The sequence below is a fragment of the Gadus chalcogrammus genome, chromosome 20 (genome assembly GCF_026213295.1).
Source record: "Gadus chalcogrammus isolate NIFS_2021 chromosome 20, NIFS_Gcha_1.0, whole genome shotgun sequence".
In the NCBI taxonomy this organism is placed as follows: Eukaryota; Metazoa; Chordata; class Actinopteri; order Gadiformes; family Gadidae; genus Gadus; species Gadus chalcogrammus.
Window position 1 is genome coordinate 9,280,310 of NC_079431.1, and position 25,116 is coordinate 9,305,425.

Below are 25,116 nucleotides of genomic sequence, written 5' to 3' on the forward strand. Positions count from 1 at the left end.
TTTTTCTAACCTCACCGTATTTGTTTTTTCCTTTTTTCGATATATTACCTTTTTGCGTCTCACATTCTCAACGCACACCTGTTTTTTTCTTCGGCATAATTAGCCGAGCAACATCGCTTGGAAGCTAACATGTGTAAGCATTTTAACTTTTCCCCCTCCAAAGAATTGCTACATCCTTGTTTATTATTATAATTTTTTTAACATCCAAAGCGTGTTCGATTGTGCAGGCTAAACAATCTCTTCGTTTGACACACTATAACCGCTAACGTGTGATTAGATTACCTAAACAGACCTTTACCGTTCAATTGAATGATTTGATTATACAAGCGTCTGGTAGTGCGTACCGCATGTAAGACAACTTCTGACCGGACTGCCGCGTTACTTACAGCTGCTGGCGGCAGACGCCGTGCTGGCGACGCTCAGGAACAAAGCACCCAAGGTAATAACGATATTCAGCGGAATCCTTTTTCGCATATCCATCTTCACGCATAGGTTATTATGTCCCAGCTAGTGTATCAATCTCGTGAATCAGGTTCCTCCTTGCGTCTTCAGCAAGGAGGGAACCTAGCACTAGGAGCCAACAGTGTACTACAGGAGTGAACCGCTCCGACGCCAACACGCTCCCTCTCTGATGATGCACATGGCAACATCTCTGGCGCTCTCTCTCTCTCTCTCTCTCTCTCTCTCTCTCTCTCTCTCTCTCTCTCTCTCTCTCTCTCTCTCTCTCTCTCTCTCTCTCTCTCTCGCTCTCTCTCAATCACACAGACACACACTGCTTCAATGTTTCTCTCCCACTCACTCACTCTCTCTCTTTCTCCCACTCACTTACTCTCATATCTCTCTCTCTCTCTCTCTCTCTCTCTCTCTCTCTCTCTCTCTCTCTCTCTCTCTCTCTCTCTCTCTCTCTCTCTCTCTCTCTCTCTCTCTCTCTCTCACTGTCTCTCTTACACGCCCCCACCCCCTCCCCCATCTCCTCCTTTGCTCTCTCTCTACCTTTTTTCCCTTCTTTCGTGCGAGGCAATTTGGCAAACATTTAGTAACAGACAGGCTTCTGTGGATCGTTTCAGCACCATTTGTGTGTGGACAGCTCCCTACACTAATGGTGGTATTTATCAAGGCTCTTTCGATATTTTCTCATTTTCACTTGTGAATGGGAGGTTGTTTCTTGTAAACAACCACGATTTTGAAAATATGGAAGGATGTCAAATATGTATTCGTGCAGTTCATGTTAAATGTAGGTACAAGTTATGCGTTTATTTGGATTGTGTAGATTGCAATTACATAATGTTTCCTAATCCTTTCTCTTTTATCTGAGTGGAAGCTTCAAGTTACTATGATTATGCTGTTTGCCGGTGATGCTCGTTCAGGTTCTGTGGGTTCCATTTTTAGGCTTTAGCGACAGCATTGGCCCATACTATTTGAACCTTAGGAGGTTAAGCAAATATGAAAGGTTAACACAACTTTGAATTGATTTCAGATCTCCCTGAAGTCCACGGATAAGACAATATATATGAGGAGCAGGTGTGATTGATCCAAAGAACACAGCAAATTATGAAATATTAAATAATAAAACCTTACTATATATAGAGCGATCAGTGGTTGAAATAAAAAAGGATGGTTTATATAACTTTTGCTTATATACTATTTATGCTATGCATGATTACATTTTTTATATAAATTGAGCATTGTACTATAAATCCATTACTTAAAGCAGGTACTATAAAGTATATTGAAATAAATAAATAAATATATATATATATATATATATATATATATATATATATATATATATATATATATATATTGAAATAAATAAATAAATATATATATATATATATCACAGGTTTAGTACATACTTTGGAGAATATGGATCATTAAGATTATATATTAATAGCATGTACTAACAGCATAATAGTTTGGTTAAAGAGCTGTGTGGTTCATTGGGTGACATTATTTTGAGATAAAGGCAACAACCAATTTTGGCTAACAACCCTCTTAACGGTAAATCTTAGATTTTATTGTTTCTAGTCTACACAAGTTGAAGTGTTCCAGTACTTCGCTCAAGTCTAAGATATAATGTTTTATTTTTCTGGTTTCCTGCCCACTGTGATTGCATGAAGGAGACCAATCCCTCAAAGGGGTGCCCTTCTCAGAGCTGCTGGGGCTGGTAAACCTGAGATTTCTCTACATTCGAGAGCCACAGCTCATCTATCATCCACCTGAGAGGAGCCCTCAGCGTTGTCTCTCTTGTTTCCACAGATGAAATTCGCCACAGCGGCTGCATCTGAGTTTGGTTCAGGCAGGCCTTTATGTGCTAGATCGGAGATCGCGAGAGAGCTGCAATCAGGGAAGTGTCACGGATGCAGGTGATATGTGCGTCCCCCACCGCCACCACCGTAACCGCCACCACCAAAGCAAAGGCCGCTTTTGAGTTCCTTTTGCCCCAGACAGACGGCTTCCACACTGCGATAACACAGCTGACGAGGTGACAAAAGCCTCTAATATTCTTGGTTTTTGTAGTTTTGGTGACATTTTTCTTCTCTTTATCTCCTCTTTCGCTGTCTCTCTCTGTCTCTCTCCATCCGTCTCTCTGTCTCTCTCTTTCTTTCTCTCACTCTCATCTTTTCCTGCAGTCACCCCCCAACCGCTACACAGCTGTGGTGGAAGTGTGAATTTAATCCATTTTGATAATTTGAAGCACTCTTTCTGATCACTAAATGTGCCCTAACATAGCGCTCGTCTCCGCTGCATAAGTTCACAAAGAGATCAAAGGAATGCATTGGCGAGATGACTCGAACACGGTCAGTGCCCGGGTAGCGCTGCGCACAAGGCTAACTGTCATTGTCAGCCATTTTATTTTAATTGCAAGGATTATGGTGCTCGTTTCCAAAGATAATGTTTCTTGTTTCATTGCCTTTTCAAGTCCCACCCAGCTTTATATTGCTCTCTCGGAGCCTTTCTCTCCAATGAAAAGCCCATTCATTTCAGTCGAGCTTTCATTTGAATCAAATATCTCATTTCATTTACTCCAAGGCAAAAGCCCAAATGGGAAATCCGGAAGTGCTTATCATTGCTGACTAGAATGTAGCATGACGACGAGGCTGGGAATTAACCAGGGCAATGGCACATTGAAAGCAGGCTCTAAAAATGTCTACCATAGGGGTATTATTTGAAACTATGAGGGTGTACTCTACCAAATGATTCCTTGTGTTACAGACTAGAGAGTGTTGCAAATGCAACAATTAGTTAGAAAATGAGGCCATGTGGTAGCAGGTGATTTAAAAAAAAGAATCATTAATGCCCACGCAAATTTTTCTGCACGAGACTCAACATTCACTGTGTTGTTGTCAGCGATATGACATTGCTTCTGCAGTTTCCCAATTAGAGGCACATGTACTTTCTACCGTATATGCAGCAGCCACAGATAGTTCTCTCATTATATTCCAGTAAATAAAAACAGCAAAACAGCAAATGGACAGTTGATGAAACATTCACACACCTTTATGGTAGCCCTCGTAGTGCAAACAACGAATGAGAAACTGCAACGGAATGAGAAAAAGCAACATAAAAGCAAGACTTTTGTGTTGGTGTTATGTTGCGGTTCTCATGTTGTGTTCTCTGAGTTGCTGTTGTGTGCTATTGGTATTTTACCTCAGGGTTTTCTATTGAGGACATTGAAATCATGACAGAATAAATTAAAAACAAAAAGGTTATATAACTGGACTGTCTGCATGTCGACGGACAATTTATGAACAAGAACAAAGATTCACCATTAAAGGTTTGAATGGAATAGTCGGCGGAATAAGTATACAAAAATGTAATTTATAATAGACATATAAGTCAATACGCAGAACGTATTCAATACCCCCCCTTAACACTGTCGCTGACATATTCGATCATTCTCTTATGAATGAAGTGAAAGATTGACTCTACTTTTTGATTTTGTGAAACTAAATTTGTGGGGAGTCGAAGGAAAAACAAAAAGTCATTTTCCTTACTTTTTATTTAAGGAACACACATTTGCATCATTGTCTTTTCTGTGCTGCTGTATATACAAGTGATGAATACACATTTTGTCATGGCCTTCAGATTCACAAACACAGATTATTATCCATTATATTATACTTCACAAAAGATTAATATGTTTGGGAATCCGGGAGAGATGTTTGTTACTTTAACAAAAACAAAAAAGCTTCTTATCAACTTTTTTATGTTGGTCTTTTTGATGACATTCCAAAAAAACGGAAAATAGAAAATGTAAATTTTGGCATTTAGTTTGTCCTTTCTGTCATCGGACTCAACTGGTTTCAGATTGATTAACTCTGTGGTCAAATATTCAGAGGTCAGAGCATGTGCTTCCGTCTGTAGCTGTCCTTTGATTGGTCAAATGCCACACTGATAACAAACCCTTTCTTTTATTTGTAACAATAGCTTTTAGCCCCATACAAAAACATGAACATGTATAATTAGTCATAGCTGCATGTATGGTTTCCTATAAACATATTCATGATCATTAGCAACAGCAAATTATCCCCATCTCATCTTATCATGATCGGAGCTGGGAACAAAACTTTTCCACAGCTCATGTGATTATAATTCTACACCCACTAAAGTCCTTACATGCAGTGCTAAGGATAAACACATTTTTGCACCCCATTTCACACAATATTGGAAAGAAAAAATCTTTTTCTAACTGTAATGGGGAATGTCGAGAGTTGCTCTGACATTTAATTTAGTTTATTTTTTTCCTTTCTGCCGCAAAATATCCCTTTGCTCGGTAAAGCCAAAGCCACTGTACCTCGGAGATCTGTCACTGTACAGACAGCATTCTACTGGTGTTCCTTTCAAAATAATTCAATTTGATTGGGATTTTGCTGCATTAAGCGAGTGCCAGGTGGTCTTATGTATACGTAGAAAGCCAAGGTTTAGGATTATATTGCTCTTATTAAACCGCGTTGTGAGCCTAAGTGAAAACAACCTTGCTGAGCAATTAACTCTGACTTCCCTCCTTTGACAATACTGGAGCTGGTTAATAACTCACTGGGTATAATTTTTTTTTTTTTTCAAAGCATGTTGCTGATTGGACAGCCGGCGTTGCACCTGTGCGTTGTTGCAACAGAGGAAGATAAAGTGTTTACTGTGGTTATGATGCCTGCTGTCAAACATTCCATGTCGTTATTTCCATGCTTTGACGCTGTGGGAGACCACTGTCGTCATTAGCGACTCTCATGGGGTCCGCTACACTCTGCAGGCACGATCCTGTCTATCTTGTTCCATATGCCCCACCTGGTTGTTTTGCTCCACTTTTAAATATGACATAGTTCATGCGCCATTTCGTACCCGGTTTGGCATCGGTTAATCACTTTCAGAAATTCAGTATAGTAATATTATCCAAGGAAGGGTCAAAAAAAGAAAGGAAAGCATCTTATATAATGCAGCCATGAGAGAGCCATGCAATACTTCCGTACCTATCTTGCACAGAGCCTTAGACGCAGCAGTCTTAAGCCTATAGCAAGATAACATCAGTCCTTTTGCAGAATAAAACCTGAATGAAATGTTATCACACTGAAAATGTATATATATATATATATATATATATATATATATATATATCTGCTGTATGCGTGCAATCCCAGCGATGTGCATCCTACGTTTTTCATGGCAAAATCCCCCTGATGGGATGAAGGCCATTTGAGGGTAGGGGGAGGTAAGGTTCTGAGATTGATGCAAGGAACTGAAGAAATCTTCTTGAAGTCAAATAGAGAGGAAAATTTCAGCTTGAGATTATTTGGTTGGTCTCAGATTCCTTCTTGTAAATGTAAATCACCAAGAGAGGACAATTTTTTAATTGAAATGCATTCACTGAAGGGTTCAGTGAATGCATTTCGGGCGAATACTGGTAAATATTTCACATATTGCACATTGAGAACATTGTCATGGGCTAAAGTTTCTCCACAAGTGTGCAGAATATGCAGAACACATTCTTGATCACTGCTTTATTTTCCTTATAATGTGATGTATAGTCTGAGTTGTTGTTTTTCATTTCAACCTCTCTCAAAATCTCTGTCAGCAGCGACCAGCTGGTAAGCATGAATTAACAACCACAACAATAACAACCGTAAACAAACTAATAAGACCTGACTATGGCAGCAAAGTTTGCTTTATAAATGAGGCATATTTATATTTGTCAGTTGATGTTATTTCTGAGAGATTGTTGGTCTACACAGTAAACACGAATAGCTCTCGTTCAAGTACTGCCGAGCTATGAATGAGCGTCCACTCCAAAATCCCCTCTGAAGAGTGGTCGTCACATCTAGTGCCCCTCTTCATAGATTATTTAAAACAATTATAGACTCTCTGTAGGCAATAAGGAAATCAGCATAATTGTTTAATTGAATTCATTCGAGATTTATGACAACTTAGAAGTTTATAATTATAATACTTTCTTTTAGGCCCACTCCTTCAATTCTTAAATATCTAAATTCTTTGCTGCTTCTGTCCTGCAAGTCAGAAATCCACAATTTAACAATCTAAGGTAGCTTCTTTGAGAAATCAATACGAGTCATGCATAAAATCCAATGCTTCCGATTTCTTGATTTCATGGCTGCTAGCCATTCGTGGCGGAAAATGCCTACATTTTCTCTTACTGAAACTAAGCGAGGATAGCAAATAAGTGAACGTCATCATCCAAAATCGTTTATGCTTCTCCCTGAAAATAGTTTGAAAGTAAAAAATTGTACTTGCTTCCTAGCCCTGAAAATGCTCCATCCTATTCAAACTAAGGATCTACTTTGAATACATTATCGGACAAAAAAGACAATGTGGCACGTTATTAGTATGTGATGACAGTCGTTTACTCTGTGGTATAATAATATTAGTTTTATTCCATCCTACCTTTACCGAGGCAGGAAATAATTAAAGAAATGACTTCAATAACGCGGCTATGACTTTGCATTCACAGGAGGCTCACCGCTTTATTACATTTTAATTTGCCTTATTAAAAAAATAATAATGGAGATTGCTGCAGCATTTAAAATACAAGCTATATGGAATGGACACTGAAACTGAAAAAAAACAAATCAGTCAATAGGTCACATGTGAACACTGCATAGTGATTTGTTTGTATGTGTGTGTGTGTGTGTATGCGTGTGAGTGCGTGCATGTGTGAGTGTGTGCTTGTGTGTGTGTGTGAAGATTACAGTAACGGCCTAGAAATAGTAAGGAGCAGCTGGAGCAGCGCCACTGTGGGACATGCCAGGCTAGACACTCTGAGCAGATCTCCGCTGGCCTGCTTGTTATAAAGGCTGTGGCAGTACACAGCCCATTCATGCACGATGCGGGAGCGTCAGTCAGGATTACCGGTAAAACCTTTAAACATGGAGAACATTTGAAGAAACTGAGGGAGGACAAAACCTGCTGCATTCATTGGAATAATTACTGTTACGTGCATTTGAATAAACAACATTCATGAATAGTAATAGATGTCTCTAACAAGTAATTAGTAGATAAATAGTCTTAAATCAGATTTAAGATTAATAATCTTAAATCTGATTAATAATGTAATGGCAGACAAGCTCAAATCGGGGGAAATGAGGCGTTTCGATCATGTTGCTGGAGGCGGGGATCTGTAAGAGTGTAAAGGGCGAACACAACCGTGGCAAGCTAACCCTTTAAGTGTCTTTAAAGGGTTCGGATCAACATTCATAGGGAACGACTTTCTCTTCCGTAATACGCTCCTCACAAAGCAGGAAACAAGGCGTAACTGTGCCCTTTCAGTTTTCGGTTTCCAGTCCAAGCTCTCTCTCACTCACTCGCACGCACGCACGCACACACACACACGCACGCACGCACGCACGCACGCACGCACGCACGCACGCACGCACGCACGCACGCACGCACGCACGCACGCACGCACGCACACACACACGCACACGCACACACGTAGACAAAACCTATGAAACCCACTCCTGGTGACTTTTTTTGCGCTACAGATCAGGAGGGCTGCTGAACATATAACCAGAGGCTGAATCTCTTTGGATTCATTCCAAGCTCAAACCCGACTATCCTGCTCTTCTTACAACTATTCATTGTTATCGGGTGAGGGGAAAGAAGAGCTTGAGGCAAAAATAAGAAAGCAAAGCATTTTTTTTGGTGCTGAAGCATTTCGCCCTCCCAAGAGGTACTCAATGTGTGATTTTTACATTAGTCGATTCAAATAGGAAGATTGGTTTTTGAAAATATGAGGCGGGAATTCTATGGAGGCTCCATGGCTGGCTGTTATGTGTGCGTCAGTGAAAGGTCACACCGGGAGATTGGATCAGTGTAAATGCTAAAGACGATGGCTGCCGTGTTGCCTGTGAAGGTGATCACACGGGTTATACAGCACAGAAGAGGCTGTGCGCATAGAAAGCACTAGGAAAGCAGTAGGTAGACGGATTGATGGGGTTGCAGATGGCCTACTCCTAGTACCTAATATGCTCAGCATCCTAGACAAGCAAAGACTTGTATGCTTCTCTAAGACACCCCCCACGTTGGTATTGGAGCTTAACGTCAGCGCCTCACACGGGCAATTGTTACGAAAATAACCCTAGGCTTACTGAATTGTTATTGAAAATGGTTAGAGGCGAATTAGTAAAGCTAAACTATTCGTTGGAATGTAGCCATAGGGGTTCTGATTATAAGCAGAGGAAACGTCTTTTCATGGCAGAAATGAGATGTACATTTGATGTAGGGATACGTTCGCTTTATTAATTGAATGTATCAGAAATAATCAACAAAGGTACACAACAATTTTTTTTCCCTCAATGCGACTAGTAATATGCCTTTTAAAGATTGCCGCGCTCACATCTCCAGCTCTAATCAAAGAAACCAAGGCTATCTTTCATGAAGCTCAGAGGAGGAATAGAAATAATACATCCTTGGATTGTAGGTGATGAAATCATCGGGGACCATGAGCCAGTGCAGCTATCCAACATTCTGATATATTGCAAGCATACTCTCATTTTGAGGGAGATTTGTCATAATACTCGAGTTGGCCAAATGCATTCCCCCATTGCAAAAGCTTTTACTCACCGCTGGCTCTCCCTGTCAAACACAGAGAAATACACTCTCTGTCACAGTTGTGTTCCAGGAGGGATGGAATGGAAAGTCCTTGGCTGAAAATCACCCAGCTGAACAAGTTGTGTCATTGCCTTTGGTTTGCGCGGTTCTGTTTGTTCGTGTGCAGGGTGCGTGTGTTTATTTTCGAGAAATGCGTATGTGCCTTTCGTCATGTGTTTGTGTGAGTTTGTGTCTGTGTCTGTGTAGTGTGTATGTAATTTGTGTGAGTATGTGTGTGTGTGCGCATTTATGCACGGGCCTTTTTCTCTGTTTGAGTCTGCGAGTGTATGTGCACGTGCTTTGCTTTGATAATGTATATGGCCGTTGTAGTGGGGGGGGGGGGATCTGGGGATCTGAGTGTGTAGATATGTCTCTGTCTGTCAGTGTGTGTGTAAAGGGGACGTGTCTCTGTGTATTAATTAATCTGTTTCTGTTTGTCTGTTCAGTCTGTGTGTGTGTGTGTGTGTGTGTGTGTGTGTGTGTGTGTGTGTGTGTGTGTGTGTGTGTGTGTGTGTGTGTGTGTGTGTGTGTGTGTGTGTGTGTGTGTGTGTGTGTGTGTGGGGGTGTGTGTGTGTGTGGGGGTGTGTGTGTGGGGAGGGGTCGGTTTCTGTGTGTCTAAGTGAGTCCGTGTCTGTTTGTTGCTGCACTGTGTGCGTATGCGTACACACTTTGTTGTTCTAACTGGTGTGTGCCCCTTTCATTATGGGAGGGAGGACAAAATGAAGAGGAAGTAGAGACAAATGAGCAACGAATCAGAGCACCTACTTTATAGAAATGCTTAATCATGGCCAAGGCAACACTGCATGGCTATGCGAGCCTCACTCTTCCCCCAGTCTGCTAAAGCATATTCTATACTGTCTGCAGCACTCCCCAGGGACCCATGAATTGAATACAGCCCCTCGATTGATGAATACATTTATAGATTAACAATTGGTGAGGCCAAATATGGGAGCTTTTATTGTGGCACTAAAACACAAAGACAGTTGATCTAATTTGTGCTGATCTGCCAACGGTGTTTGATTACAGACTGCTTTCACTGTTACCATACATCATGTTAAACATTTATTTGGGCTCCTTTCAGCAACTATAATTTTTATCATTATTATTGTTTTGATGTAGAAAAATATATAAATATTTCCAATTGTAAATGCTGAAATTAATTAACAAGCAAAAAAAATACTTGGAGTTCAACCCCCATATGGATGGCTATATTTTAGTCGTGTTGTATTTGCATATAAGGAATACAAATTGAACAGTTCACCATTGACCTTTTAAATCCCCCACCCCACATCCACAATACACAATTTGATCAATTATCAATGAAACAATTACAAAAAGTTTAAAGTTTAATAGAAAACAATAATAATGAATAAATATCCAGATCAAGTTCACAAGTTCAAACACCAATCAGTAGATACACAAATAGTCTTAGACATGTTTTCAAAGATACCCAGATCTGAAAGACCCTTTAGTCTGAACGAAGAACAAACAGACTGTCAAAATAAGTAATGAAAGGCTGCCACTTTTTTAAGCATCTCTCACTAACCCCCCTAAGCATAAACATAATATTTTCAAGAAACTTTAGCCTGACAGAATGGGGAGTATTTCCTTGATAAAATCGTTCTCTGCCTGTATTGTATCATATAATTTCATTTAAATTCCAAGGAAAAGGTTCAGTGGCAACTCAAAAACGGCCAGCAGTGGACAAGACTTAGAAAACACATAATTTATTGAGGACCAGCAACATCCAAGCCTTGGGCAGCACCAAGACATGTGGGAAAGATCAGCCTGTAAACTCCGACAACGTAGACATCAACACCCCAATTAGGGAGTCAGGATCAATTTCCTCTTAACTCGCTTTTTAACTGAGCTCTGTTGACCACCTTTAGTTGGATTAGACTGAGTCAGGTGCATGAAGAGGAATTATTAACTCCCTCCAATGGTTTATTCCCCAGAAGTCCGCTGTGAGCTCTTACCCCAGTACCTCCCATTTGGTCCTTGTTTTGGGGACATTATCTTTATTTTCTTCCTAGTTAAACCTCTTTTTTTGGGGCAGTGGGAACAAAGGTACACCACCCTTAATCACTTGGGTTCCGTGTGTGTATGTGTTTACCCCCCTTCTCTCTGGTTTCATCTTGATTTATATTAAAAACCGAACAGCACCAAGGTAGTAGAAGCAGGCCAGTTCCAAAGACATTTAAGAGGTGATAATTATCCTGGGGGATATGGAAGAGAGCAGAATATAACCGTCACGAGTAAGAACTTCGGTTATTTTTGTCTCAGCAGAAAAAAGGGAAAGTTTCAATTATGAAGAGGTACTATGAATCGGCAGTGTCAGCTGGCCGGGGTTGTAAGATTCCCATTAGAGAGCTTAGCCCCCGACGACCCCTAAATCCCCCCCCCCCCCCCCCTGTCCTCCTCTCAATTATATCTGCCACAGAGTGCTTTGACGGTGGAAAGGGGTTCATTGTGTGTGTGTGTGTGTGTGTGTGTGTGTGTGTGTGTGTGTGTGTGTGTGTGTGTGTGTGTGTGTGTGTGTGTGTGTGTGTGTGTGTGTGTGTGTGTGATGGGGCTAAGGTGGTGGAGGTGTGTGTGTGTGTGGGGGGGGGGGGGGGGGGGGGGGGGTGATGGTAGCTCTGCCATCGGCTCAGTGGTCTCCAACTGATCTTTTTTCCTGTCCTCAAACACAGAATGGGGAAATTACAATTAAAAAAAAAAGAAAAGGAGAGAATGCCTCGAATTGACAAGCGTACTGGCACTGAAGCAGGCCGTGGTGGGAGCCACTTGTGCACTGCGGCGATTTTCATATCAACATGGGGCCCAAAAGAAATTCTGGTGACATGATGACGTTAACGGCTTTTAGTCACTTTTGCACCTTTCCCTTTTTCCTCATGAACCTCAGTGCATATGCCACCAAGACACATTTATTTATATCTACCCTTCAGGGCTTGACAGGCTCAAATTCAAAGCCTGGTTTGAAAGTGTTTTCTAACCTTTGAAGCAGTTCTGTGTACCAGGAGGAAATGGAGATGCAATCTTTAAACCACATTCCAACTTTTCCTCACAAAATTTCAAAATAAAATATAAAAACAAATAGGGTAAATAAATAAATGATTGCAAATGCCCAACTGCCTCTGGCAAAAAATCCAATCAAATAGTGACCAAAACTTTGATGAGCCCTCAGAAGCCTTTTCTCTTTGTGAGCCATGAAAAATCGGAGGAATATCCTTTTGATAAATCAAATGTAGTGAGCGAAAACAGCGCCAACCTTCATGGATGGCAGCACTTGTCTTTCTGGCAGCTGCCACGCGAGATGGTGTGGCCCCCAGCCATGAAAGATTCTCCTTGGAGTTCGTTAAACTGTGGCATTTCTTCTAAAAGGATGACGTGAACTTATGTTTTCCTTCCAATGTTTCGGCTTTTTTCTTTGAGCACCAACTCTATGGTAACGGCATATGGAAATGTTTTCTACTTTTGCTCTATTCTGTTTAATGTGGCGTAGAGTATCTTATGGATCTTTACATGGTTCCAATTATACCTGTTAATCAGTATTCACTGAGACAATCAGTATTAATCAGTATTCTACTTCATGAGGTACAGAAGCTCCGTTCAATCGTAAACGCAATGTCACCCATGCAAAATGTACACGTTCAGATAATTGATCCATTGAAGTCGTTGCTTTTGTTTTGTGTTTTTCCTTGATAACTATCAACAACAATGAACACGAGCCAGCATGAGTTAGCGAAGGCTGACAGCAACTATTGGGTAACCCATGGCAACAGAATTGCCTCTCGTATGATTTGACAGCATTAGCATAGAGGCAGGGGACCCCCTGCTGCAATGGCTTGGGGAACGCTCACTTCACCATGAACATTCACGATTGCAACGGCCATATTGAATTTGAGAAGATTAGGATTTTTGATTCATTCATTATCAGATCAAAATGCGCCCCACATTATTATTTTGATTTCCCCCACCCCGATTACCATCTGCAATACATGAATAATTCATATCGATATGAAAACGAGAGAAGAAAATCTATGTTGGAGACATCCAAAACATCTTACCTTCCATAAAATGTATGCATGTAATAATAATAATAATAATAATTATAATAATATATTTAATTTGAAGAGCAATTTACATTCTGAAATCTCAAAGTGCTACAGAGTTTAAGTAAACAGTAAAAGGGAAATTAGCAAAAGGCTTTTTTAAAAAGATAAGTCTTACGTTTTTTTTTAAAAACAGCTGTGGTCTGTGGCCGCATAACCTCCCCAGGCGCGCAACACAAGACCCCCCCTGCCGGCTAGTAACAAGACGCCATGCAGAGCCCATTTGGACTGCTTTACTGGCTCCGCAGGACACTGGCCACCCATAAAACAACATCTTATTTTCCTCTTGGCGTAGTGGCACTTTGCACCACTTTCCCGCTGTGAAGTTATTTGTTTGCTTGTCGTAGTATGTTGGTAGTTCGTCATCAAGGCACAATTCAATCCAAGGGAGTGAAAGAAAGTGAAGAAGTTCCAACATCTATACAGGTTGTTTCAGGCCAAAATGTTCACATCACCTGAGCAATTAATAATCCTAGACAGATCCGGTGTACTCTTACCGTCCGATCGCTGCAGTGTGAATGATGTATTAGACGGAGCTAGCGAGAAAGACATCACTGCACATTTACCCGGAAGGTTGATTACGGTCACGGTGGAGGCATAAGTGGCAGCAGATGCAGCAGAAGGTGAACAGATCAATTGGAATTGATTGAATATGCAATGGAATGGTTTGCATGTGCTTCAGACATACTAGTTTTCATACAGATTTCCCCTTCCAGTTCCCAGAGAACTGGACTTTGTCGTTGATAGTTTGTGGTTATGTTGTCATCTCAATCCTTGGGTTGCCGGTTCAATCTCTGTAGACAGTGGGTATACTGGTACTGTGAACCGAGGCAGATGTCTGTTTTGGGGGGTGAAAGTGCTGTGGTAAACCTCCGCCTAGGACTCCTTGAGCTTTGGCTTAGCGGTTATTGCGAGATCAACTCCAAATCCTGGGGTTAGCAGGGTGAATCCCTGTGCCGGTTTAAGGACCTGTAACATCTTTTTAAAGCTTTACTGGACACGACTGACAAAAATGACCGTTGAAAACGCTGAAAATATCAAAATGGTAGGTAGCACTCAAAGCAGAACCTCACAAGGCCAAATTGCCCTATGCATAAGCCACTGGCAGACGCATCATATTGTTAGAATATGCCATACTAAGCCTAGAAAACAAAGATATGTTTATACAGAGGAAGCAGGGATAAAATAATATAGTCTTTTATGAATCCCATTCTGTGAATGTGGTTGTCACAGCAGAAAGGAGAAGGAGTGACTGGGACAGGCTGCCATTTGTGTTGACAACACACCGGAATATCTAGAGGGACCGTGGAACCTAATTGGCTGAGCAGTTTCACCATTCCAACTTACACTGCTTTTTTATTGGATAATAAATAGGAAGAATAATGGCTGTTTTAATGTGTCCCAGAGAACAATTAAACAGGGTTATAAACAATTAGCGAGGGAAGGAGGCACAACATAGAGGATTTACAGTGTAAATATATACAGAAGTTAATTAAATTACCAGTTGATAAAAAGTAGCAAGGTATTTTGTTTAATTAACAGAACATGAGTAGTCGTGTACTAAATACACACATCTTTGAGGATGAAGCAGCTTCCTCATGCATATTTCCATATTTGACGATGCATTTTCCATATTTCTTCATTGTTCTAACAGTTCTTAACATTCATTTAATACAGTGCTGAACATTACTTTTAGCATTCACATACGGTAAGGCTGTGATAAGATAAGAAAAACATGTCATGACTGTCACAGTATGTAGTACATGAATGGTCGGAGCACTTCATGCACAAGGGAAACTGTATAGCGATATAGTTTTGCAAAACAGGGCTATACATGGAAATATGGCAGCAATATTGCAGCTGTTGGAGATCATGCAAGATATTTGTTGAAGGAATATCACTGCTTAGTTATCACTCATATTGCGGTGATATTCAGACCATGCCTTCCCTCGATGGAAAAATATCTAAAACCAATTTGTATGTTTTGTATTTGTTGACGTGTGTTTTTGTATGAAAATAACACTTTACCTGGATATTCCACAGTGGAGCTTCAATGCTGTCAATTTTGTCCCACATAAGTATCGTTGAGTGTCAACATTGCCTCCGTTTAGTGTCAGTTGATACTCACTTGATGTGGTAACATTGTGTTAGTTGACACTCAATAAGGTTATCATACATATCCACATATTTTAAATTTAATTTTAACTGACTGTTATCTGATTAGATAACGCATTTCAAGAGAATGGAAACAATCCATCTTCAGACATATTTCAGTGTAATAATTTCTAAATTTTCAGTATTTTCACCTGAATGAGTTTCATATTGATAGAATATCCATACGATTTTAGACGACTGAGTATCGTTAAGTATTCAAATAACGTATCTCCGGCAAGCACCAGGGGAGCGAAGCCGGTAGGGCTAAACCTTAACAATAACCGACAACACAAGGAATCAGTAAAAATGTAGGCCTTTAGTAATAACAGCCTAACAGCTCTATTGCGCAGAGACATTATACATTGTTAGAGTGAAGATGTACGGAAATAAAGTTTTAAATTAAAGATATGCAGAAATAAAGTTTTAAATAGAAAATATACAATAGTTGCCTGTAAGTAATGTACCCAATATCCTGTTATAAGCTAACAGGATATTGGGACAAAATCATGTGGACACCGGATGAATGTAAAACATTAACTTTAAGTGTATGCCTGGACCTACAGCACCTATTTATGAGATACTTTTTTACTCTTCGAAACCCTACAGTTTTGATTGTAGAGGGTCCACACAGTTGTTTTACCTTCATCTGGTGTCCATATGATCCATCATGTGGCTCAAGTGTCATAACAGCAAATTTGGTACTTTATTTATAGGGTACTATTGTGTATATACTGTTTTTTTGTTGGTGGTAATCATGTGATACTATTTGAATACTTAACGACACTCAGCACACACTCATTTTACATATTATGAGGTTCATATTACGGAAATATGTCAACCGTATTCAGTGTCAACTCACACTATGTTGACATGTCAAGTGAGACATTGTTGAAACTCAACTGACGCTCGGCGGATTCTTAACTAATGCTCAATTGATACTACACTGTTGACCATCCAGGTAAAGTTTTACCAAATATGCTGATTAAAACTTGCTGAGTAAAGTACAGTTTTATCGAGATATATAGAGATTGATGTATGCATTTCTGCACAGCCAAATTTAACTTGTTTGCTATATCACAAATTCCGGAGATATGAGACAAATACAGAATAAAGACTTTTAATTCACAAAGCATATATTTTTTCCAAGGAACCGCATAACGCATATTAACAAAAAGAGCTTAATCCCTCCTTTGCAGAGAAAGTAAGCACAACTCAGAGCTGCTTCTGGGTTCCTTGGCCCTAATGGCTTTTGGAATGCTGCATTCTTTACCACTTTTCACATTTTGACCAACCCTCCTTGTCTACCATAGTGGCTGAAAATAATACGCTTACAAGTTGATATTTGTGTAAGAGGGGTAGTAGAGTTCAGAAATCAGTAGAGATACAAAACAAACAACACAGTCACAACACTGTGCAGAAATGCACTGCAATTACACACAAAAAAGCCAGTGACTATAATATCTGAATCGTGTGATCAAAATGTAAAAATGAACCAAAAACATTTACATTTTAACTCATTTCCAACATCACTGACGGATAGCTGCCTTCAATAACGTCATCTGTCACAAATCATTGCTGCAACAAAAGCGTGACTGTCCAGACGTGCTCATCACTTTTAAGTGTGCTCTGGAAACACTTCCGTTGTTGTTTGTTGTATTTGCGGCAGGGAGTTTTCAAAATGCTGTGCATTTGATGTCAAATTGATGAAGAGTTTTTTTTAATGTGGTTCTTTTTTGCTATTTGCATGTGCTTTCTTAAGTTGCAGTGCTTGGATGTCTAATTGAGTAGATGCTTTCTTAATTGCTTGGGTTTTGTCTTTTTGCATGTGTTTTCTTAAGTTGCACTGTGAGCTATAAGGGCCACCGTAGTTTTTGTCTATCAAGTTTACTGTACTGGATGTTGTGTCCTTTCGCATATTTGTTTGCAACAACGGTTCTGTAAAAATAAATGCGTTGTTAAATCTTCCACAAACCCACAGAGGAAATGTCCTCTTCTTGTGGGCAGTAGAGGAAAGTAAACAGATTGCATTTCTATCATTTAGATGCTGTACGCTGGACGTCTTGATCAACAGAAAACTGCTGCTAAGACCAGAAATACTGGGGATTGATCAGACAATCATAACACACCTGGCAATGAATGAAAGTAGAACATTAGATTTGTTGTCTCTCCAAATATAAAAAAACGAAAGCAATGCAACGGTATAATTCTGTAACATGATGACATCCATATATTTGAACGGTGAAATTCACCTTTTGTTGTTCTTTATTTATTGTCTTTTTTGTATTATGTTTTAAAATGCAATAGGCCTGCATTGCAAAAGTCAATACAACATATCAAAATCATATTTTCTTATTTCTTTTTTATTAAATTGGTTGATTAAATGGGTTTCAAATTCGCTCTCTGATGTTGTGGTTAATTAAGTCTAATAGTTTTGCCACCTTATTTTGAAAAGGTTCATATAAACGATGAATCAGCTCCTTTTGTGCACCAACTCATATTTATACAATTATCTAATTGCTAGGAGTCTCTCAATCCAATACTTTTTTTGGAGAATGATGTTTGGCAAATATCGTTCTGTGTTTGAACATTATTGGAAAGCAATTAATCTGTCGCTAAGTCACGCCCCCCTTCGTTACCATGATGAAGTGGGACAAACAAACCAGACTAGATAACAAAAACATATGGAAAAATGTCGGCTGGCATTATATCAAGGCAGGTTTAGGAGAAGCTTGTTTTAAAATGATTTTTTTTCCCCAGAAGCAATCGAAAGGGACTACATTACGCAATGGAGGGGTAGATTCAACACTTTAAAATACGTACAGAAGCTGACAAGCCTAAACTCAGTTGGTATTCTGGCCTGACGCACAGTCTGATCCACATTACAAACTTTTTCTTGTCCCCGTTGTGGCTTGGGAAACGGGATGAAATATACCCCATTCTGCAGCCTCTCGGGATACAGATTGTCCGTTTTACTACCCCAAGCACATCGTTTTACTATGTTCAGTTTTTTTATAAATTGTTATATTATGCCTCCTCCCTGTTGTTTTCAATGGAGTTGTCCGAGCTGATGTCCGAGTATAGTTGAGGCTGGAATGTCATTGGCTCATCTGCTTTCTAAGGGCGGAGCTTAGCGACAGGTAAATTGGGGAATAACAAGCAAACAACTCAACAAAATATCGAACATAGATAACATAGATAGATATTTTGATGATGAAATATTACATAGGATACCTTTAAGGTTAAGTGTAGCTATACTAACCTGTTATTAATTGTGTGCATATATCATACCTCTATAAAATATATATATATATATACATGTATGTTTGTGTATATATGTATATATGTATATATGTGTATATATATATATATATATATATATATATATATATATATATATATATATATATATATATATATGTCTGTATGTATATATATATATATATGTTTATATGTATATATATATATATATATATATATGTATATATATGTTTCTTTTTCTGCTTGCTCTGTGTCTTTTAATTAAAGTGCTTACTTTAGGAAATAACTTAAACAAAACAAACAGATAAACAAAAACAACAAAGCAACTCACATTCAGGAAATTTTTTGATTTCCCAGAAAAGACAACAGCTGTTGTTAACCTTGTGAGAAACACCCGACATGCTCAGTGTTTAAAATGGCGGGGGGGGGGGACTGTTAAAAGCTAAGGGACAGGGATTCAGAACCCCCTGCTCAGACCTTGAGCAGGGAGTTCAGACCTTCATAAACTCACGGAGGGACCTATAGGGACTTGAACACCACCCTTTCCTTAAGGTCTTTGTTCATGAATTAAACATAACTCCCAGTAGACACGCATATGCGAGAAAAAATTAGACTGGAGAAAAAGCCACCTTGCTCTGTTTGATTGAATGTCCCGGTGTGCCTGACTGCGTGTGTGACTCTGAGTGAAATAACCTTTGCTATTTAGGACATACTGTACATTTCTTTAGCTTTGTTAAACTATGTGCAGGGTAGTCATTTATTTTGGCCACTTGTGTGTCCACACATATTGCCAATTCTCAAAGACTATAATAGTATTAAGAACATACACCATACATGCCCATATTTAGGCATTATTTTGATATTGCAAATGAAAATCCTATTTTATAAACAACATCCAAATGGTTATTCAAGTGGTGTCTGGATGTTGATCCTATATCTTGACGGCATTCTGTCAAAGCCTATTGTGACAAAAAAAATAAAAACGATAAGTTGTTTTGCTATTCACGGTGGATAGCCATGCATATCAAATCTACACAGAAATTGGCCTTTGATGAATAATGAAAGTCATTGTTCCTGCAAAGGAGCTTAAAAAGTCATTAGGCAGCCTGGCACTGATGACTCTCCCCTAGCTTCGTGTCACCTGACCAATAGCGCTGATCGCTCCAGCGCAGCGAGTCATTACAGAATTAATGTGTGTTTTGGCTGCCTGAGGACATCCCTAATCAGATACCCCAGCCACCTGCAGCATGGCGTAGGGATGAGGAAGGAATCGCAAAGGGGGATGGAGATTTTAATCTCTATAAATATATCTATATCTAAAGATATATTGATAGATAATTCCGGTCCCTCCTGACCTCAGCGAGACTGAATACATAAAAAAAATTAAAATAAGAAGATATCTATATGCTGTTATATACCTATGGCATAATGGTTCTATTTAGACAAATGGTATCAGTTAATTCTGTGACATTACACACTGCAGAGGCATGGCCAACATTGACTTCCTGTCCCTTGTTGGTCTGAAACGGATAGCCACTCAGGGCTCACGTAGGGCTTCCTGCTACGGTGACCTTTGATAAAAGCAGCGCTGCCACAACCAATCATGTATTGGCGCCATGGCTCCTGCGGTGGCAATGTTTTACACTTTGAGGACGCTGTTCAGAACGGCCACCAACAGATAGATGTATGGGATACATGATAGCAATGGTGATTTGAGTGGCAGCAGAGGTTAGGATTTATGTTTCTTTTATACAAAAGCTGAGGCCGCATTATGTATATTACAAAGTACAAATTATTTACAAGGTATTACCATATCGTATTTTTTCTGCTCAGTTCATCATTGACTGTATCATTTTACCTTACTACATAAGGTAGTCATTTATTGAATCTAGACTGGAAATTCAGCCGCAAATACAGGATGAAGAAAATACATGTGTGTATGGATATATATATATATATATATATACCGGTATATATTTTAGTGATCGACCGTTATATCGGCCGGCCAATATTATCGGCTGATTATTATTATTATTGAATTTTTTTAATGAATTAACTTTTTTAAATTGACACATTGTAAAATTTGTTATCATCATTGTGTCATTTTTATGATGTAAATTGAGGAAGCCTGGAAATACAGACCCACATCTAGAATGCTGTAGGGTCTGGCAACGAGTAATGAAAATGACCCAACTCGAGGGGCGGCACCAAGCATGCATTTGAAAATATCACTGGATAACACACATTGGATAACACCACGACCAATCAGAAGAATACAAGGGGTGACGTATCCAGACCAGTGGAGCTAACCAGTAGATACCACTCTTTCCGTATCCGGTCGGTAAAACAGCAACGCTTTTGGCCCACCTATATTGATACATCGATGCTATTGATTAATGTTCTGGGCCAGGGGAGGCCGAGAATATACACGAGTATATCGCTCATTCCCAGTGTGACTCGCTGAGCAAATTCAAATTGTGCTCTCGCGAGAACTCTGGATTTCCAGGGTATTATTGGCTTCAATATCGGCTCAAGAAAATCGGTATCGGCGTATCGGTTATCGGCTAAGGCTGATGAAAGAAAATCGGTATCGGTATCGCCCCTAAAAAATCTGTATCGGTCGATCCCTAATATATATATATATATATATATATATATATATACATATATATATTCACACACATATTTTGCATTGTTATTTATATATTACCTATAGTTTAAATGAAATCTCTCTGTCAGTGTAAGTGTTGCCACAAGTCCTGTGTGTCCTAACATTTTCTATCTATAATAACTAGCTTGCACAATTTGCAGAATGTACAAAGAAAATGCAATACATAGTTTAAAAGTATAGGTGGAACCAAGGGCACCCCCCCCTCCTGCAGTGAGAGTTATGTTCAAGATGAAAAAACATTATTTACTGCAGTAAATGTTTGGGTGGATAGGAATTAGAACAGTGTTCCAAGTGCACATTTAATTTCATGCTGGCAGTACAATCCACCTTTAAATGTAAAGGGCAGGTCACTGAAACTGGGCTGGTCTGAACGTTTTCATCATCCGTTCAGCTGGCTTGGCTTGCTAAGAGGACTGCTGCCAAATGTATTCCAAGACCACGATATCAGTGCTACGTCTTATTATTAATCTAACCTCTATGTCAAATGGAAGAGGACGACTGTATGCCTAAAGGGGAAGCCTTCGGTGCAATTATAAGATTAACAAAAGAACAATTAAGCGACAAGTTGTTATATTTTAGCTTCTTTGACGCTTATTCAGAGACATATTCTCAAGGAAGCAACCTTGAGATCCTAGCCAGGCCGGTTGTGCATGACTCAGATTGTATCTTCCTGCTACTCAGCTGAGCAACAGTGGTCTAAAGTTACTTTTAGCTAGATAAATCTGTTATCTCATTGATATCGAAGGTATAGGCTTAAAGGTTGGGTATGGAATTCGCTTTTTTGGCAATTTTTGCAGAATTACTTGAAATCCTTATCATAACCCACTTACAGCCACTGAGTTAGAAGTACTGACATGAAAATTAAACAAGTCAATCATCTGTGGAACGGGCAGGGCTCGAAAAACTCCAGCCAATGATTTCCAGAGCCACCGAGTTGCATTGGACAGTAAGTACGTCAATCAAACGGTCGTACTGCACTCTCCCTCCCCCGCGCCCCGCGCGCGACCCCTTCGTGCATTACTCGTGACCCAGAGCTCGTGACCCAGAACAAGCTCCTGTTTGTTGTTATCCTGCGGTAGCTACTGGAACTAGTTAATCCACATTTGGACTTAGCAGTAGAAGACAATTTCCATGGCAGACAAGACGCCACCATCCCCATGTTTTTTTTTTAATGTTGCCATGTTGTTTAACGAAAACCTACGCTAGCCTGGCTCGCTCTCGCGCATCTGTGTTCGCGCTCGTGCATGATTGCGCGTCCAGGTACTTGGAATGGGTGGAGTCAGAGTCAGCGTCGAAGGAGAGGGGGTAGGACCATTTGAGTTGTGTATTTTCAAAATCTGCTGCCGTTTTTCGCAAATCCCATACCCAACCTTTAAGAAAGTCAAGAAACTAAATGTAAGCCCGATGGTATCTTAACAGTAATTTATTAGGCATTTACCTTCCTTAAGAATGCATAGCCTCCGATTAGAAATGCCTGCCTTGCAATGCAGACTGAAATACATCAGAATCAAGGGAGACGTTTACAAGGGTCGTTATTCGGTGAGCCATTACTATGCTCCTGCTCTCCACAGAGAACCAGACTTTCTATGGAAGGTCTCCAACAACCTCTATATCACGTAAATAACAAGTTATTGTATTGTATTTCAGCTTATTTTGCAGCAGCAGATGTCAGTCAGACCCAAACCACTGGTATGTCCCAGCCAACAATAATATACACTCTGATACAGCATACATACACACCGGCTTTTTAATTTTCTTAATCTATTTGGTGGTAAAAGTTTTAGTTGCATTAATCAATGCTTATCGCCAGCTGGTCATTGATTGTTGTCTCTTCCCATTAGTTGATAATATATGTGGTTGAAACTTTTGTTGAATTTTTGCTAACCTCAATATGTCACTCATGAACAGCAAAAAGTTGAAAATGATTTGGCCTGCAATATAATGTAAATATATTAACTTTAGTGGTAGTTCAGCAGGGAAAGGAAACACGTTTTTTTAGGCAATTTTTTACAAGTTAGGGGCAGTGGTCCTCCCAAGGTGGTTCATATCTTTCCTCTTTAAGACCCAGCTCCACTTCAACATGCCAATAAAAGGAGCGATTTTGCCTATACCGCATCATAGATTCATATTTTTCATTAGTTCCGTTGATTACATTAATGTAAATGCAATACAAGTTTAACCTTGGACTGTTACCATGGGTAGATTTCAAGTGCGTTAATATGCATATGTAATAGACCTTATCAAGTGAGGGATTTGATTAGCTGGATTAATGTTTCTCGATTCGTTTTCCTGGTGGTAATTGCGGATCCTTCGAGGGGCCATTTTGAAGCACTTGCTACTACTCATGCATATATTTCCAGTCTTTCTCTCATGGTGTGACACAGCGATTCCTCGTGATATATACAATCAGACGACTCCACTCCACCGTCTCCTCTCTCAGCAAGTGTACCGAGGCAAAAAGAGAACATTCTTGGTTGCAGATTCACCGCTTCAAACAGCTGGACTCCTTCGGACACCAGCTCTCTTTCTGCTGTCACTCAATCCGATGTCTCGCTGCATCCTTATGGAAGAGTAAGGATCTACCTGGGCTCGGTCGATACGACTGCTTTTGCACACTTAGTCCATCAGAAAGATGACATGTTGTCTTAGAAGTAGTAGTAGTTTGAGAAGGACCGAAACCAATGCACAACAAAAACATCACGCACACGCACACACGCACACACACACGCACACACCACACGCACACACACACACACACACACACACACACACACACACACACACACACACACACACACACACACACACACACACACACACACACACACACACACACACACACAGGCAAATATTGTTTTGTCTTTGCATCTCAGCGTCCCTCAGAAATCCACAGAAATGAGCTGCGTGACTCGATATACGGCCTACATAATCCCAACGACTAGTGGCACCCATTTCGTCTCCCTTTGATGTCATCATGTGATCAGACTCGTAAACCCCCCATGGCAACGGACCCCTTTGAACGAGAAGAAGAATTGAAACCAGGCACAACAACACCAAAGGAGCGGCGGGAAGGGCTCGGATGTAAACAAGCCCTAGCTGTTTTCTCAGAGGGCCCCGTTCGCCACATCTGCACAGGGGGCCCCCACCAGTAGGAACGACAGACAGTCAGCCCCCCACTGCCTGCCTGCGTGTCGAACACAGCCCATATCGACGAGTTGCGGGTTCACCAGTCTCACTAGATTGCTTTATGGGTTGTGGTCATACAAACACTCCACCAAGACCGGAGCCCTGCTGTATTCTTTTAAGTCATTGTCAAGAACATGACATAATCAACTTATTGTTGTACACATATTGATCTGAAACTTGAGGTTCTTATGAAGCTTTTATAAATGGCACTATCTGCCGGTTGTTTGCTCTGTCAAGCGTCTGCCATTTGCTGTGTTCCCAACTTTGATGCACCTGCTGGAGCCTTGTGAGATCATTGTTTTTAGAAAGTCTGCGCTCTGGTGCTGATTGGTCCTTTTCTGGGTTTTGGAAGTTCGTTCCAACAGGACTGCGGCCAGACCAATTCAAGATCAGTTTCGCCAAAAGAGATTAGCTCCCCATGCATTTCAACCCCCAAAAAACTTCTTGCCAAAGAATATTGCACAGTCAGCAAATATTCTGCAGTGATGAAATTATGGACAGACGAAAACAAAGGTCGCTAAGGGGAAGTTGGCCGAGCAACAATAAACCCTGAGTTGTCCTTCCATCTTATTACACATTAATTGGCAGTGTAGTGTGGCAGGATGAGAATAAAGAATTTGTCTAAATGAACTGAGC

The 25,116-nt window shown here is 40.1% G+C and overlaps 1 protein-coding gene and 1 long non-coding RNA gene across 2 annotated transcripts in view; one reads left to right on the forward strand and one right to left on the reverse strand.

The window, feature by feature from the left end:
• The window catches only part of LOC130373645 (contactin-associated protein-like 5), a 54,177-nt gene extending 53,599 nt beyond the window's left edge, over positions 1-578 (reverse strand). Inside the window, exon 1 of the mRNA XM_056580268.1 lies at positions 387-578. Within this exon, the coding sequence (XP_056436243.1) occupies positions 387-480 (94 nt within the window). The 5' untranslated portion in view covers positions 481-578. The remainder of the gene's footprint in view (positions 1-386) is intronic.
• On the forward strand, positions 113-17,741 carry LOC130373646 (uncharacterized). Its single transcript, XR_008893538.1, has 4 exons — positions 113-133; positions 389-439; positions 2,260-2,485; positions 17,407-17,741. It is a non-coding gene; the product is annotated as an uncharacterized LOC130373646 (long non-coding RNA).
• The last annotated feature ends 7,375 nt before the right edge of the window (positions 17,742-25,116 follow it).